The 17,857-nt window shown below is 37.4% G+C and overlaps 1 protein-coding gene across 9 annotated transcripts; it reads left to right on the top strand.

Annotated features, from left to right (window-relative positions):
- Positions 1–175: 175 nt before the first annotated feature.
- On the top strand, positions 176–17,374 carry LOC128882118 (uncharacterized). 9 transcript variants are annotated; one of them, XR_008458297.1, is made up of 20 exons: positions 191–593; positions 1,299–1,348; positions 1,429–3,591; positions 3,729–4,407; positions 4,481–4,703; positions 4,798–5,226; positions 5,323–5,399; positions 5,475–5,685; positions 6,306–6,409; positions 6,525–6,681; positions 6,893–7,031; positions 7,110–7,380; positions 7,460–8,697; positions 8,928–8,960; positions 10,446–10,691; positions 11,059–11,401; positions 11,490–11,581; positions 12,232–12,279; positions 13,264–13,350; positions 14,158–14,213. XR_008458297.1 is itself a non-coding variant. In XM_054133688.1 (19 exons), the coding sequence occupies exons 2-18, from the start codon at positions 1,343–1,345 to the stop codon at positions 12,262–12,264; spliced, it is 6,444 nt and encodes a 2,147-aa protein (XP_053989663.1). In that variant the 5' UTR covers positions 191–593; positions 1,299–1,342; the 3' UTR covers positions 12,265–12,279; positions 14,158–17,374. The 9 variants fall into 9 exon arrangements, 7 of the variants coding, with proteins under 7 accessions (XP_053989665.1, XP_053989663.1, XP_053989664.1 ...); XR_008458298.1 differs by having other exon boundaries at positions 194–593; positions 12,235–12,279; XM_054133688.1 differs by lacking the exon at positions 13,264–13,350 and having other exon boundaries at positions 14,158–17,374.
- The last annotated feature ends 483 nt before the right edge of the window (positions 17,375–17,857 follow it).

The raw sequence follows: 17,857 nt of genomic DNA, 5'->3' as shown, positions 1-17,857 counted from the left end.
ATTATATTAACTAGTAAATGTTGTTTGGACTATATCTATCTTAGAGATTTTCGAGAATATGTAAAATATCATTGATTATATAAAAAATAGTTAAGAAACTACAATTTTACACAAAAATTTTTTTTGGAAATTGATCGGTGTACGAATACATTCTACACCCACTGTATAATCTTTTGTATTTTCATTGTTTCTCGTCTGTAAATTTGAGAAATTTTAAACTACCGCATGTTTCAGCGCCATCTGACGACGTTTCGTTGTTGGAGTTGGATTGGAGATCTTTTTGACGTTTGGGATAAGAACGCGTTCGCGCTGTGCGCGTCTATTCACGTCTATGGTTCTGCTCGCGTGGAAAGTGAACGAGAAAAATTTCGTGACGTGCATAACCCACACCTTCCTTTCACAGTGTTTCATACTGTCCGTAAAATGCGTAAATTGTCCACGTTTCTGTGATTTCTCCACTTCGATCCTGTAAACGATCAATTCGCGACAATAAAAATCAGATTGCGGAGGCGACGATTCGTATGCTCCGTGGAAGAAAATAATGCTTGTGCTCACGTATGGACACCAGTGCCAGTGCCAGATACGATAGCTAGGTGAGTGAACGTAGAACGTATGCGTACGAGGGGTCCCTGAACGCTCAGTTGGCTATCCCAGCTGGTATCCTGACTTTCGACATGAACCTTACAATTTCTCGTCCTATCGCTTTCTCCTATCTGCCAGTCTCGTTATTTACATGGAGATAATGCTTTCTCACGATTTTTGTTACATAATTACACCAATTAGTTTCATTTCCGTCCTGCGAAAGCTCAAGAATTTTCTTTTCCGAACGTACTTGTCACAAATATCAACCGTTTACATATATATGTATTACAATTTAGACTTTCGATGCCTCCGATTCATCTTTCTTTTATACGACATATTATCATTTTTCTATGCGTTTCAACGATATTTGTATTGTATACGTGGGAATAGATTAGAATAATGAAAAATAGGTGTCTATTAGTAACATATGTATAATCCACACGTATGTACGTATATAAATGCGCGCGCGCTCGCGCACACATGCACATACATACATATACACGCTCGAATAATTTGATTTTCTTTGAATGTTTTTCATAAGAAACGATCAAATATGAAAGTAACAATAAAAATTATCGCCTATAATTTATTATGCTTCTTAATAATAAGTTTAGGACTTTGTTTTCATACGTCAAATAATGAAGCAACGGGACTGTTTATATTTATTGCTTCCTTGTAATCTAGCATATTATATATACCGATATTTGTGCCTATAGATTTCTCACGAATAAGAAGAAAGTATCGCTGTCTTAAAGGCAGCATGAGCGTAAGTAGCGTATCATTCTTGGAAATATTATAGAAAGATAAACTTAGAATTGTATATTAATTTTTAAAATATGTTTTTAGAATCCTTATAGAGCAAGACCGACTAGGTCTAGAGTAGATCACAGTTTAGCATACGGAGCTCATAATCAAAATGCATGGAGTATGCCAAGGGTACAGTCGGATGTTTTGTCGACCGATTCCATTCCACGTCAACCACCTATCGCAAATCAGTCAAAACAAGTAACCGATCCTTGGAATAATTCATGGAATTGGGATTTTGATAAACAAGCTGATAATCAGCAACAGCAACAACCACCTCAACAAGAGCAACAGCAGCAGCAGCAACAACAACACCAGCAACAACATTTTATACCTCCTTATACGAATCAAGGACAGCTAATGTCAAATTCCATTCAGGATCATTATTATCAGAATATTAATGGCAACAAGTCTGATTTACTTAATCAGAATTCCATGTCGAATGATGATACGCAGAGTACAGTTGTTAATAGGCAACCAAATCCAAATCATTCGGATTCGTTCGCATCTTATTCGAATTATAATCGATATCAACAATATCCTCCGTCATCTAGAACCACTTCTGTTATATCTGGATCTTTGAATTTTGACCCTCCGCAGTGGACGACCGAACAACAGTCTCAAAATATCCAATACGCGCAACAAAGAACCGCTATACAAAACCAAAACGATAAAATAGCGCATCCGTCTCTACCTAGTACTAATTATAGTTGGCATAAGCCGGATCAAACGACTTTAATGTCATCCCATAATTGGCAAAGTCACGGTAGTTTGCCAGGACATTGGCAGGATCAGAAAACAGATAAAGAGATTCAAAAGTTGGACGATATGGGTAATCAATGTACACCGCCGCTACAACAAACTAGGTTGACTCAGCTTCTTCCACCTTCCACTGAGAATACTAACAAAGAACAATCCATCGACGATCCAAATAATTGGTCTAATCAAACGAATACGTCGGCATCTCAGTGGAACAGTCAAAGTCGTGAATCCATGCCACCTAATCAAAGTCAACACGTGCCAGCAACTTGTAATGCCACGAACGAATTCAATTCTTGGTCTCAAACAGCGACTGTGAGTGTTTCGCAACAGTGGAAGCATGCGGATGACGCTCGTACGACTCAGTGGTTACAAGAACAACAGGATGATAACAAGTTACCTGAAAAAACTGTTAAACAAGATAATGTTGGTGCTATGGCTGCAAATGACTGGCAACAAAATCCTACGATATCCTCTCATCATTCTTTAACCGATATACCTCAAACGCAAGAATCTAGCATAGAACAAGAAGAAAGGAAGAAGTCAATACCTTCGTTAATTACAAATTCCATAATTTCAAAAGATTCCAATATACAAACAAAAACTAGTATAGTTAAACAACAACTATCCGACTCTCGCGTTAACGTATCGGCGACTCCTGAAACTATGTCAACAATTGCGAGCTCTGAAAATGTTTCCATTCAGGAGAATAATGATTTCAATTTAATAAATGATTCATTAGAATGGGGAAGAAATATTTCATCCGACGAGTTACCTGTTAAACTAGAACAATTGAATCTTGGTTCTAGGCCGAGCAAGCAGTTAGAAAATCAAAACGAACCATCGGAAGTCCATCCCGCTATATCTGGCGATGGATGGAATCAAAATACAGTTACGCAGAACAATACTATTCCTGATAATATACCTGGTTTACCTTCTGATTATGCTGCGCTTGGAATGGAAAATTCTCATTCTCATTCTCATTCCATTGATTCTCAAGGTGCCATTACTAAAGAAAATTTAACGCACACGTCGTATCCAGCGACAAATATTAAGCCATTGGATAATGTAACACAAAGTGCATACGATCAATGGTACAATCAGAATACATTAGCACGTTCCTTGGACAATGCATGGTATTCGAAAGATCATGCTCGTCCAGCTAAAGAATGGAGTGTCGAACAAAATGTAGAGAATTATGAAATTATTCAGCAGCCTACGGAATTCGTAAATTTAGAAGTAGTTGCGCCGTCGTTACAGGAACGGGATATATATGGCTCGAGAGATTCCATAAACAAGGAAACTTTGGATAACGATCCAAAACCGGTTATGAATCTCGCCAAAGAATCAGCTAGTACGCGTGATTTCAGGCAAGAAGCCAATAATATCGAAGTACCTTCTGCACAGCAGGTAGCTCGATCTCATCCACTTCTACATTCGGAACAGGTATTACATATTCGTAATACAATTATTAATTAACGATCATTTCCTTTCCATAACAAAACAAAAAATGATAATTATAATAATATATGATATATATTTATTATATAATAATAATTATTATTATTACTATTATGTTACAGGTACCAGATAATTATGAATTCGCGTCAAACGATAGAAACACGTTTTTAGAAACCGGAGAATTAACCGATTCCCATCAAGAGCACGAACCGACTCCACCAAGCCAAGACGATGAAAACGACGAAGTGCCTAATGATATTCCTTTCTTACGGGAAGTACCGGGCCAATCGAGTTCCATAGATCCACGTAGAAACGACCCAACAGGGCAAGAACAATACGTTCAATCTGTTCAGAGACTAGCAGATCCAAGAAGGAATGATCCTTCTGGTCAAGAACAAGGTCTTCAGTTAAGAAGTGTATCCGAAAGATCGGAACGTCGCGATGTTCCTCCTGGCCAAGAAAGAAGCATTCCTTTACTTTCACGAACAGACTCCGATCCGTTAGAACGTCGAAACGATCCGTCTGGCAGAGAGCGATCTCTACCTCCGCAACAGTCTCGAAATGATCCTTCTGGAGAAGAAAGACACAACCAAGCCCTGTCTCAGATTATGTTGGAATCTAGCGAAACGCGTGAAATACCTGGTAGAGGCAACGATCTCGAAGACTCTAATCAACAGACGACAGATGAGGACCTTAGACAGATACCAGGTGGTGCATCTCCGAATGATGTCGCTCAATCTTTAGACGACAGATCTAATGGACGAGTTGTTACGGGTTCACAAGAAGTTCCACCTACAAGCTGTAAAACAAGTTTCATATATACATTTATGTTTTGATGTTTTTTATTCTCGCATTATTTTGCATTTGATTTCAGCCACGATACAAGATCAAACAAACGATTCAAGGAATAAACGGGAGGAAGCTGTTGGCGCATCCATACGTGAGAATCAAGGAGTTTCGAACTCGTCGAATCGTAAAGATTCATACGAAGACGAGGATGACGATGGTTCCGGAAATAGTAGAGACGACAGCAGAGAGAGACGGCGCGATAGTAGTTCTGAACGACGACGATACGAATACGAACGAAAGAACGCCTAGTCAGTACATTTATAGTAAATCGAATTTTTGTAAATAACAAAAATTATACTCACACTCACGGGAAATAATCATTGTACGTTTGTTCGATTACAGTTACGATCGTGATCGCGAATACGATGATGATTATTATTACGATCGTCGTCGCGGAGGAGAAAACGATCGAGTGTACAATGCGCGCGACGATTTCGATCGACGAGAAGTTCCTTATCGAGAAGATGATCGCAAACATCATAGCAGGGACGATCTTGATAGGCATACGAGAGAAGAGATAGATAGAAGAAGCCGAGGTAAAGATGATCTGGATGAAAGGGATGGCAGAAGAAGACTCGACGATCGTAGAAGAGATAGGCTCGATGATGGCCGTCATAGGGATAGAGAAGTTCGGGACTACGATTCACGATATTCTAGAGATCGAGATTATCTCGACCGTGATAGACGAAGAGACGATCGCGACAGAAGAGCAAGGCGATACGATGATTACGATATCAGAGATTCGTATTACGATGATCCTTACAGTAGAGGGTACACCATTTCTAACCATCTCTATAATAGTAAAACATTGTAAATTTGTTTAGTGACAAAGGCGCCTAATATTTTATACGTTTATACGATTTTCAGATCTAGACCATCCAGTAGATCTTCTTACAACGATAGAGATCGAGCATACTACATGCGAACGAGAGATTCTTACTATGGTACGTTGCGCTGACTTCTTTCGCACGTGTCCGGAATAAAACATTTGAAGTAACGTTTTGTTTGTTAACATTTAGGGTATTCCGGATACGATTACGGTGTTCAATATGCCAACAATTATTATGCGTACATAGAAAATTTGCGACGCACAAATCCTGCCGCTTATTCCGAATGGTATCATAAATATTATGCTAACCAACATCAACAGCAACATATTTCTCGAAGCGTCACCAATTATCCGGAAGATAGAGCGAGTGTTCATTCAGGGCGTAGCTCTTGCGATGAAAGGTAAGCGCGAGGAAAATAGAGAAACGAAACTAAAGAAACGATATTTTCCCATCGTTATTCATAATATCGATTATGTGTTAGATTTTTTATAAATCCAAGTGCATGCTTCCACTCGCCAAACAAAGCATTGTATGTTCCGTATTTCGGTTATCCTGGATGGGCCAGGAGTCCGCAACGAAGACAGAATTCGGCTTATGAAAATTTAAATAGGTGAGACCGAGAGAATGCTCTCGGTTCGACACTTGTGCCAAATAACGAAAATGCCCAACTTCTATTCTGTGAAAGTAATTTAGTTGAAAAATCTTTGTAGCATCTAAAGTATTTTACGTTAAGCTAGATATTGAAATTCCTCGCTAGAAATACATTTATAAGAAATACCTTGTAAATCTTATTATTTCGCAGCTACAGATGTTTGTAAGAAAAATGTCTCTTTTGTCTTCGTAGATAATGTACGATATGTAGCAACTAACTTGGGTATATCGGGTATCTTGTACTTATTGTTAGTACTCGGATGAACGAGGTTTCGCGATCGTTTGTAATGCTTTCTCCGCGTTGTTTATTCATTTTCTTGCAATGTTGGCTTTGATTTACTTTTGAAACTAAAATACATACTTTTTCAGAACGACTGGCGATAAACGAACTTTAGGCGATATGTCCCTCGAAGATTCGACGACTACTTCTGCACGAATGACACCGGCTAAATTTTCCATGTCTCATGCATACGGTAAAAAGATTGTTTAAAAGTTCTTTCAAACAAATACTATGTTAAATTTTTGAAAATTTATTTAATGGAATATAATAGCGCTATACGATATCTTATAAAAGTATCTTATCTTCAGGGTGCCTTTCTATCGGTTCTCTGATACATGTACATCCAACTTATCCAACCGATGGCGAAAGAGCCAAAGTGGACATTTTTAGATTGGACAACTTACTTTTACACGATCCTGTAGCACGCGATTTGCGGGTTTATCCTGGACCTCTGATTAAGCAAGTGTAATCGATATATCGATCATCTAAGCATGCGTATTTTCATTTATTTGGATAGTCGAATTAATTATAAATTTGCACGTTCCACGTAATTCATTCCTTGTAGTATCTATGTAAGATCGATATATTAGGACACGCATGGTTAGACGTACATTACTAGACGTTAGCGTATACAATACGTACTACATTTGTTACGATTAATGTTTTTATTGCGCAGGGGTGTTACTCATAAAAAGACTATTATCGAATATTGCGAAAATAAAATTAAAAGAGCAGGATCAAACGAAGAAATGGTCGATCGCGCTTCGTATATTCTTTTATACGAACTAATGATTATGTTGATCCAACAGAATGGAGTAAGAAATATGCTTTACATGTAACGACAACTTATCGTTGTTATTGTTATTTTTACTTAATTATGCGTTTCCTTTTAGAATGTTGTCGGTGTTGATATAGCAGCGTTATTGCTTCGAAATAAAGACGCATATCCTTACGATTTGAACAAGCAAAAGTCTCAAGATCTAGGAAGAAGGGAATCCGTGATATCGCAAAGGTCTAGTGTCACGGGTGGAGATGGAATTCAGGGTAATCAAGATGGCGGAGAAATTGCTGAGAAAGTCGAAAATAAACCACGGCAAAGCATCGAACAAATTACAGACGAGTTTAGAAATACGCTACTATACGGATTAGTGCAAGAAGCACTGGGTAAATATTGCATTTATTAGAATTTTGTTACATTTACCGAAATCTTCCGGGTATATCACGTGCTGTTTTTTATGGGCAGAATATGCGATGAACGAAGGACTTTGGGGCCATGCACTCTTCTTGGCTAGTAAATTAGACAAACGTACTCATGCTTCGGTGATGACACGTTTTGCCAATAGTTTACCTTACCACGATCCACTGCAAACTTTATATCAACTTCATTCTGGCCGTGTGCCCGCCGTTGTTACCGGTATATCGGATCCACGCTGGGACGATTGGAGACCTCATTTAGCTATGATTATATCGAACACTTCTGCCAATCCGGAAATTAATCGTCGTTCGATTACAACGCTCGGAGACACGCTTTTCGCGCGAGGGGACATCCATGCTGCTCATTTCTGTTACATACTCGCACAAGTCGATTTCGGTGCTTACGGAACGAATAACGTGAAACTTGTATTGATCGGTGCGAATCATCATAAACCGTATAACGCGTTCATTACGATGGAAGCTGTTATGCTTACAGAAATATACGAATACGCTCGAAACCTTAGCGAACCAGGATTTACATTGGTGGATCTTCAAACTTTTAAATTCGATTTGGCTAAAAAAATGGTTGATCATGGATTGATAGAGAAAGCCTTGTTGTACATAGAGCAAGTTGCAGTGAATATCGTTAACGAACCATCGAAATACAAGAGATCGTTTATTAGTGCGGTATATAATTTAGGAGACAGAATTAAATACCATGACCCAGTCTATAAAGATTCGACCGACGAAGGTATAACTTTAACTTGGTTCGATAATTTAGTCGAGATAGTTGGTAAATGCCATACTGGAGAAATTATTGAAAACAATGCCGGTGGTTTACAAATGAAAATGGAATCGCACAACAACGTGCAAAATGTAGAAATGTATGAGACGAAACAGCAGCAACAACAGCAAACACATCAACAACAACAACAACAACAACAACCATGGAATCCAGTTCAGCCCGATTACAGAGAAGGTCCATCATCAATGATCGAAGTAGCCACGACTGATGTGCAGGCGGAATGGCAACCATTATCCTTGCCATCCAATATACCAGACACGCATGATCAAAGTATGCAATACCCAAGAAATAACGAGGAATCTTGTCAATACCAACAATCGCAACATCAAGACTACTGGAACCAAGAGTCCTATTATCAGAATAATTACGGGAGGAATGACAATACCGTCGCGAACTGGCAACAGCTTTCAACTCAAACACTGTACCCCTCGGAACAAGGTGACATCGATAATTCTCAGCAACAGGAAAAATGGAACTATGAGGTAAATCGATCGATACAATTGCGTTGCAACAATACATGGACTTGAATCTTTCATTCGTATCATTGGTATCGTTACCAGCATACTTTCATTAAGCACTTTTTCATTTCGATTTGCATGCATATACCTTTCATGTAATATTTCCGAGTATTTTGTGCTTTACATATGATATAATACGTTTAAGAATAACACTTTTTTCACCTTTTTTTTTGTTGATGCTTGCATACGGACAGACGGAAAGGGAAGAAAAAGCATCCACCCCTGAAGTAAGTAATTACATGCTTACTCCGGATAGTAATCTCGATCCTGAGTGGTCATTGGATAACACCAATGTTTGCTTGTTACGCCGACGCAAAGTATTAACTGGTCTATATGTCGCTTCTCCCTCTTCTTCGCTCAACTCTAATATAAATAATTTGGCACGGTCGTCGGTGTCGGCGTCGACAACTCCTAATCCGTATAGGTCGACCAGTTCAGACGAGAAATTTCGAAAACCTCAAAAACTGATAACATATCCAAAGGTCGTAACAGATTACCCAAGAATTTTACCGAATAATAAAACTCATTCGCAAGATGTAAAAAAGATAAAGAAAATAGACGGTAAACACACGAAGCCGCCTTGTTCGCAACCTCCCGTGTTTTTAAAATGTAAAGTAAAGAATAAATCGACAAATGATAAAGAAATTATTCCTGGCGAAGTAGACGAGAAAAGCTTAATTTCGTCGACAACCACCGACTTGGATATTCAGTTTAGCGAAATAAACTTCGAGTCTCTATCCAAGTTTGATTCACGTTCAGAAAACGAAGCACCAACAGCTTCTGAATACGAGAGTCAGACTTTGAAGCAGTATTGCAACTTTGAAGAGAAAAAAGTGATGAGGGTAGCTCCACATATCCGAAGGAAAGATGTTATTTGCGATACGGTAGATGCGTGGTCTTACTCGAATTCTTCGCAAAATTCTTCTGAATTATGTCGGTATAAGCCACTCGTCTTCGGTGGAACGTATCCGATAGATTTACCAGTTCGACCGGTTAGAAGTGATCTAAATTTAACCGAACTTGACGATGTTCCTATCGTAAAGTCCATCCCTAAAACATATGATATCGATGTTCCCACAGATTGCGAGTAGACGTTTCTAGATGCATATAACGATTCGTTAGTTGATCGCTAAACTTTTTTTTTTTCTATCCTGAAACTATATACATATAATAATATCGTTATTGTGCATTCGGAATTGTATTTACAGAACGCATTAGATTGTTACTTTCGTACGCCAGTTCTTCCGTTTAAGAGAAACGATTATTTATCAATGTGTTTTATGTTACTAGCGAGTGAGTGGTCGATGCAAGTCTTTGATACAGAGCGTAGTTTATAGAACTTGCTCTTTGTTTTAGGTGTCATTTATATATACACACACACATATATATATACATACATATATGTATATATAAAAGTTTGTTATTGTTAAATATACAATAAAGTTTCCTATATTATGAAATTTTTTGAATTTTTGGAGATTTGCGCCTCTTTGTCATTACGTTTCATAAATCACAAAATATATTTTTGATTGAAAGCAAAGTTTGTCGCTATTTACTGTGATAATTACGTGATTTTAGAAAGAAAAGGTATCGTTTGCTAAACGTGTCGAGGTTACGATATTTGGTATAGATACATACGGTGTTATCGCAGTAAAAAGTGATCAACTTTGTTGGAACAACTTTGCGATGATGAATCGTATACTTTATTTCAGCCACCTCAACCTGCGATTTCTATGACGCCGTCAACGAAAAAGCAGTACGATCCATTGGAAGAGTTGGACGCACTCGAGACTCCGAAACAATCGTCGAAAGCTACGTCAGCGACGAAGAAGGCACCGGAGAAAGCACCCGAGAAGAAACCTTCCAACAGTGGAGGCTCTTGGTTTGGTGGCTTTTTCAGCAAACTTGCACCAAAGCCAAGGAACCAAATGATCCTACCGGATGACAGTAACCCAGCGGTAAGGTCTTGGCGATATATTCAAGTTGTGCGTAGTGTTGCGTATCGAAGAATTACGATAGTTGGTTTTATGTTTTATGTTTTATGTTGCTAAGGGCTCACGCGGGTACTTGTGGTAATTGAGTGATTCGTCTGTGATTTTATGATGGGAGAGGAAAAGGCCAGTATAACTCAATGTTCGGACAATCGATTAACAGCTAACGAATTATTGATATATTCTGGCTTAACATTTTATGTTTCTCGTTCTAACATTTCAGTATTTCGAGCCCTGTAGTTTAGTCCTTTGATACTAACAGTGTTAATCTGTGTTTTAATCCCGCGAGTCTACAAGTTGATGCTCACACGGTATCGTTTTATTTTTCGAACAGATCGTTTGGGATCCTGTTGGTAAAAAGTGGACGAATAAAGACGAAGACGGAGACAGAAGCTCCTCAGCTTTAGCTCCTCCCCCGAAAGCTTCGGACGTTGGACTCAGAGCACCTGTAACGGAACAGACCTCCCAACTGTCTCAATCGACTTTACAAACCGATGACGCGACCGTAAATAAGTTCAAATTACCGAAGGGCAGAAACATGCGTGCCAACTACATAGACATAATGAATCCGAATAGTTTGAAAACTAACACAGCACCGTCAAGTATACCGACCCCGGTAACGTCTCCAATCGTACCTATGGCAACTTCGTCACCTCAGTTATTCATTCCTGCACCAGGTAAATTTTCAAATAGTAACTCTTATTCTTTATTCGACTAATATTTTTTTTCTCCTTTTCTTTTTTTTCTATCAACGATTCTTCATAGTTAACGATTCAAACGCTACCGTTGCCTTCTTAACACCTACATCAACACCAGTCGCACCTTCCACGAACGTCTCTGAAAACACCTCGCAAGGGGTAAGTTGTCTCTAATAAATAATATAGTAAGTATGTGGAAATTCTTTCAACCATGTCATGTCACGTCACCACAAACATATATACAACATTAACAATACAGTTTCACGTATGCGTCTACGCAATTTCAAACTCATTCTACACAACCAACCCCTTTACTATGTTTGCGTTATGGCTGCAGTATGCTGGTATGCAGCTTAGTTGTATTTTGAACATCCCTCTGGAACTGTAATGTTAAGATGTTACGTTTTCGCGAATTTCCTTTAGAACCACGATTCTAACCTTGTCTTGTATTTGTCGTAAATTTTCCCTAGTTTTGTGTATTGTCTACTCACCCGAAAGTATCCTCTGAAATTAAATTCTATTTCTGCATATACATTTCATCGTATAAGAATTATATCTTTTTTTGGCTGTTTGAATTGCGCGTAACAGAAAGTAATCTCAGAAAAGGTTTCTTTTGTGCCAAACGATGAATCCTGTAGAAGAAACGACAACGTATTCATGGTTTTATTTGTGTTTCTATAAAAACCATTCTCTTCTTGGATTACTTTAATGTTACCGATACTAATTAGACTTTTCGAGATCACTACAGACATTCTTTATCTCGTTCATCTGTGTTTAATCTACATTTCTTTTTATGTTTCCTTTGCAAGCAGTCGGGGAGGCAGAATGATGTAGCCAAATAATAATTGTTACCGATAGTAAGGACTATTTTATTAATTTTACGTGTCGTTCATTATTATCGTGCATGCATGACTTGTAATACTTAACTGGAAGCATGAGGTATAGGGTGAATAATGTATATACGTTTGGTGCAACTCGATTCAATTGTTTGTAATGGTACGATACTCGGACAAATTAATATTAACGGTGTAACGACGATGAATAGAATGACAGGACAGATAACGACGTAGACTGTTTGGAAAGTTGTGTCGTTTCACTGGTGTTTACTTTCCTCTTATTCTACTTACACTTTTCAATTCGTTTTAACATTGTTCCACAGCTCGATGATGCTTTAGACTTTCATTTTGGATGGGTATGTATGTGTACGTACAGTTTCTTTTTGGCAACGATAGAGAAAGAAAGGTGTTTTAGGTTTGTAGTTAACATACGGTACACGACACTAAAATGACGCACTAATACGTTTACGTTACACGTTTCAGCATGGCTATTTAATATAATTGACTCATATCCATCACCGAAAATATCAAATTTTTATACACGACAATGCAATACAGGGTGTCTCTGAACTCCTGTAAGAACCGGAAATGGGAGGTAGCTGATACGATTCTAAACAACAATTTCCTTTGCAAAATTGTCGCTGGGGGTTTCATTTTTGAATTATTAGCGCTGTGATTGGTCGGTGTTTTTTGTTAATAATTCAAAAATCAAGCCGTCGCCAACATTTTTGTACAGGAAATTGTTGTTCAGAATCGTTTCAGATACTCGCCCATTTCCGGTTCTTACAGGAGTTCTGGGACACTCTGTATACGTATATGCAATACCGATGATTTCATAAAACATAAGTCGCTGTCGCTACTGTGAGCCAGCGTGATAGATATACTAGTTGAAGCATCGGTGTTGCATGTACGTATACAGAGTGTCCCAGAACTCCTGTAAGAACCGGAAATGGGCGAGTATCGGTTAGTCAGACAAAATTGTTGTGTTTGTATATGGCATAACAGCTCTCTCGATGGAGCTCAACCAGCTCGTTATCGCGAGAGGTGCAGAGCTACACTATGAGGGATCCGCGTCTCCTTCCACGGAACAAGGTAATTCAGTGCCATTAGATACTCATACAATTCAATTACTTATTCCAGAGGTGATCATTTATTAATTCGATTCGATTCGATTCAATGATTCACGGTTGAAATTGTAATTTATCTACTATAGTATAATATGTTACTGTATTCCATAACGATTTGATAATCAAAGATTACGTTTTAATCGGTATCTTCCCGTACGTGGAATTGTTCCTGAGTTCGCATGGCATTAGCTCTCACGAATAATTTTATTGCAATTCCGGGAAGGGATATAAAAAAAGTACTCGAAAGTGTTTTCATGGATATCGAGTATACTACTTAAAAAGTTTTTGGAACAATTCGTAGATTTAAGAGAAGAATTTCATTCGTAATTCACAGTCATATAGCTTTGCATCCGAATCAAGCTTAAACTTATTATGTCGAGCACGCTATTCTCGTGATATTTATATGGCAAAACTATGGGAAAGCTTGGTGAAGGATATATATTTTTGAGTTCGGTGTCGCAATGTATGTTTACACATTAATTACAATAATTGTCTTTGACGATTTGCGTCACATTTAATCATCCAAGTTACCCGTTACAAACACGAAAAGAAAACATAATTTTCTTATTAATTTTTATTAGTACTTTTTTACTTTAAACATAGTAACAATGCTTCCCTTGTTTTTAGAAAGTAACGATTTCTAAACTTAACTTAATTATCCATCGCACGACACTTTAGAAAAATATCACAAGTTTTATCGAATTAATGAAATATCATAAGTTTAATTTAAAATTATCGCTAACATGTCTTTCATGAAAACAATGATGTTTAGGGACCAATGATGTACAACCCAAATGACATCAAGGATCATTCGGCAAAGAACACGCAGCAGAGTCGGTATCCTCCACGATAAAATTCGCAAGATCGTCTAGAATACACCTGATATAGGTATATCAGGTGATGTTTAGAGGAAAAAAATGTTGTTTCTATCAGGATCGCTTTGCTTACAAAAATCCAAATTTTATATGTAAGCGAACGGTATCAGTTATGCGGCTTGATTTAGTCAAGCATATCCAAGTTTACAATTTGAATTTTCTCATGCATCAAATTTAGTTCTTTTAAAGCGCAAACAACATGTGAATTTACTATTCCATCATTTGCAGTTACGATCGAATTTCATTAAGCATATACTAGGTACTCTTTTGTATAATCAATGTTTCACGGAATGTTTTCACACAAACTCAACGCAATACGATTCGTAGATAATTTTATTACTATTCAGTCTTTAGAATTGAATCCGTTCAGTCGTGACATTCTTTAACGATGTAAATTTCAATCGAACAGAGAAACTTACGTTGCTGATGTTACGTTGAGTGGGTCGAGTGTGTTTGTTAGAGAGTTTTAATGGGTTCAACGGTCACGGTATATAGGGTACAGCTCTGTTGGATGACATAAAGCGCAGAATTTCAATGATAAATGATAACGAAGTGTAAAAGGAGCGCGTGCTACGTTGAGTGATCACGAGCGAAATGAATATTATTGTAATAGTTTTGCGTTTGGGACAAGATTCGCGTTTAAGTTGTACGTGAATAAGTGTAATGTGAATTGTAGCAAGGATCGAATTGTCCACGTCTCGAGAATTTGTTCCGTATCTAGGAACATGATACGATATCAAGTCTGATTTTATACGATGGCAAAAAACATTTATTGCATACATAGAAAATGAAACGAATGTCGGTAATGTATGAAATGTTAGGAATATGAAAATTTTATGGATCCCATTGTTAGGTGATGCGTATCGCAGGTACATGCTGTTATTCGTTGTCGGGCTATTGTATCGTTATACCAACGTTATACAAATATTTGAAACGTAACTGCCATCTATTTATTTAGATTGGTGAAACTGGCACCGCTTCACGTCCTATCTCTCTTCCTGTTTGGATTACCGTAAGAAAAGGTTTTCAAATTTCTGCCTGTTAACGTAGTCGTCTCTAGAGTTTCCAGTAGAAAATCAAGAGAAAAAAAGAAACTATTTGTACAAGATAACTCGAAATTATTCTACTCGTCTATATTCCGGTTTGTATAATATTTTTGGGACAAGACGTCTACTAAATTTTCGTTGCTTCAAAGTGGAATTATACCTAAATTATTTATCGATTTAATCCTAATCGACTGTCACGTTACAGATTCCGAACGATTCCTCTCCACTGTTTGCTTTCCAAATTGATCTATAGCGATTGCTTCGAGTGTCCAGCATATCTCGAATTCAACTGTCATTCGTAAGCAATTCTTTCAAATTTCTCAGATACCTTACTTTGCTTATTCCAAAATATCTAGTCTAGGATAACGTACGATTTTCTACAATATGTTATCGGTTTCCATTCGAATACCTAACGTGAATCGTGTTACAGTTTTCTTTGGTTTTCTTACGTCTACAAGAATCGATCCGAACCATATATTTTTCTTAACCGAGAAAGGCGAAAACTCGTATTCAAGGTTATTGGTGCTTTCGTAGGATTTGAGTTTGCAATTAGGAAAGAATATGCCATAAAAAGTATTTTGCGATTTATAGCAAGCATACTTTTATTCCCCGCCTATGTAATATATATTATCCAATTTTTTAGCTGACAGTGAGAAAAGTTTGTTTTGTTTAGTGTAAGCTAACCTATACTGGTACCTATGACTAGAGAATTTGGGAAACGAAGAATAACGAAGGTTTACGATGCAGTGTACAAACGTAGAATAAGCTTCGCATTGATTTCTCATTTGACGTTTAACGTTTTCTGATTAGACAACGATCGAAAGCGAGAGGACACGTAAAGATAACGGAACGAACGAATCGAAGAGAGTAACCTAATCGTGTATCCGTCGGTAAATTAGATTTGTTGCTCAGTTACCGTCGATTACTTTCACCAAGTGCGATGTTTCTTCAGGATTGGAAATAGTAACGATTCCAGTTTCGTTTAAAAGAAACAATATTTTTTCTTGGCCATTAATCACAATTGGAGTGAAACTGGTTTTGTCAATTCCTGTAAAGTACACATTAGACTCTATTCAGTTTTATACTCGTGACACGATATGCTTTCAAGAGTATACACACACAGGCACTCGCATACGCGCGCGCGCATAAATTGTAGAATATTATAATGCGAACGCATTTTTTTGCGTACATGACATGTATATACGTACATATAAATAGATATACAATATACATATACATATACATATATATATGCGTAAGCTTTTCGGGAACTACAGCTACTTGTTCGAATCATTCCCACGAGGGTACAGTTACAAAAAAAAGCGAGAAAGAAAGAAATTCAATTAATACATTATCAAAATCAGAATAATTCTTTTTGTGAAAAATGGCATTTCGTTATGACTTGTGTCTCGACTGCGATGTTATCCATCAATTAATCCCTTTACACATATGCTATTAATTCGTTTCTAACGAAATCTCTCGGTTCTATTTAGGTATAATTTCGATTTCGATATAATTTGATTTCTTTCGCTACAAACGACAAATTTAGAACGAAATTGTTATTTTTAGTAGCACCCAAGTTACTCGAGCGGTCTTTTATTTGAATATAAATAGATAAAGGAAAAGAAGCATTTCTTGTGCTACGTATTTTACGATATTTTGCGTTTATTAGCAAACGAGGAATACGTGACGGCACAACGATCGAAGAAGGGTTTATCGGGATGCGATTTAATTCGATCGGTCTACTCGAAAGCTCCCAAAGTGATATTGTATACTTACAGTGAAATAATAATAAATTACGAAGGAGGACTATAAGAGTAAACGTTAAAGTTGAACAAAAGTATTAATCGAGCTGTATGTTATGTATGTATAGAATGGTTTACGAGCGATGCAACTCTGGCTTGATGTAACATATTACGATATATCTTTAATGCATTTCGCAATTGAGATGTTCGATGTATGTTTTCGGGAAAATACGGATAACGAGAAATGTATACTGTATATTATTAATATCACCACTATCCCATTACTATTGCTATTCTATTATAATAAAGAATCATACAACTTACGAATGTCGACATGTCACTTTGCGCACGTTAGTTTGTTACGATTTCAATAAAAAAATGAACTTTCCTCTAAATGACTCCTACCGGGATCGAGCCGCGTCCAAAGCGAAACGTTGACTTCGCAACTTGACACTCTACCGACTGCGCCACGCTGCTTCTATGACATCCCCAACACTTGTACGGTCGACACTCGTAAATCTAAATTTGGATATTTTTAAAAATTTATTTCTCGAAAACGAAAAAGTGTTGCCCCTTTCTACTTTCAGAGACTGTTCTACATACACTTCTTTATATATGAAAAAAATCTGATTAAAAAATTCGATGCATACTTCGCGATGTCTCCTTCGAGACGAGTTCTCACCTTATCTTACTATTGTTAGTCTAAATTCGAATCTCAACAGTTTCGATTAATATCTATCGTTCTATAGGAGACGTAACATTTTATCGAGAAACTTTTCTTTGTAAATACAGTGGGTGTAGAAAGT

This window comes from Hylaeus volcanicus, unplaced genomic scaffold (assembly GCF_026283585.1).
Source record: "Hylaeus volcanicus isolate JK05 unplaced genomic scaffold, UHH_iyHylVolc1.0_haploid 15225, whole genome shotgun sequence".
Classification (NCBI taxonomy): domain Eukaryota; kingdom Metazoa; phylum Arthropoda; class Insecta; order Hymenoptera; family Colletidae; genus Hylaeus; species Hylaeus volcanicus.
Note: the sequence above shows the minus strand (reverse complement) of the source record. Positions and strands in the feature narration are given on the sequence as shown.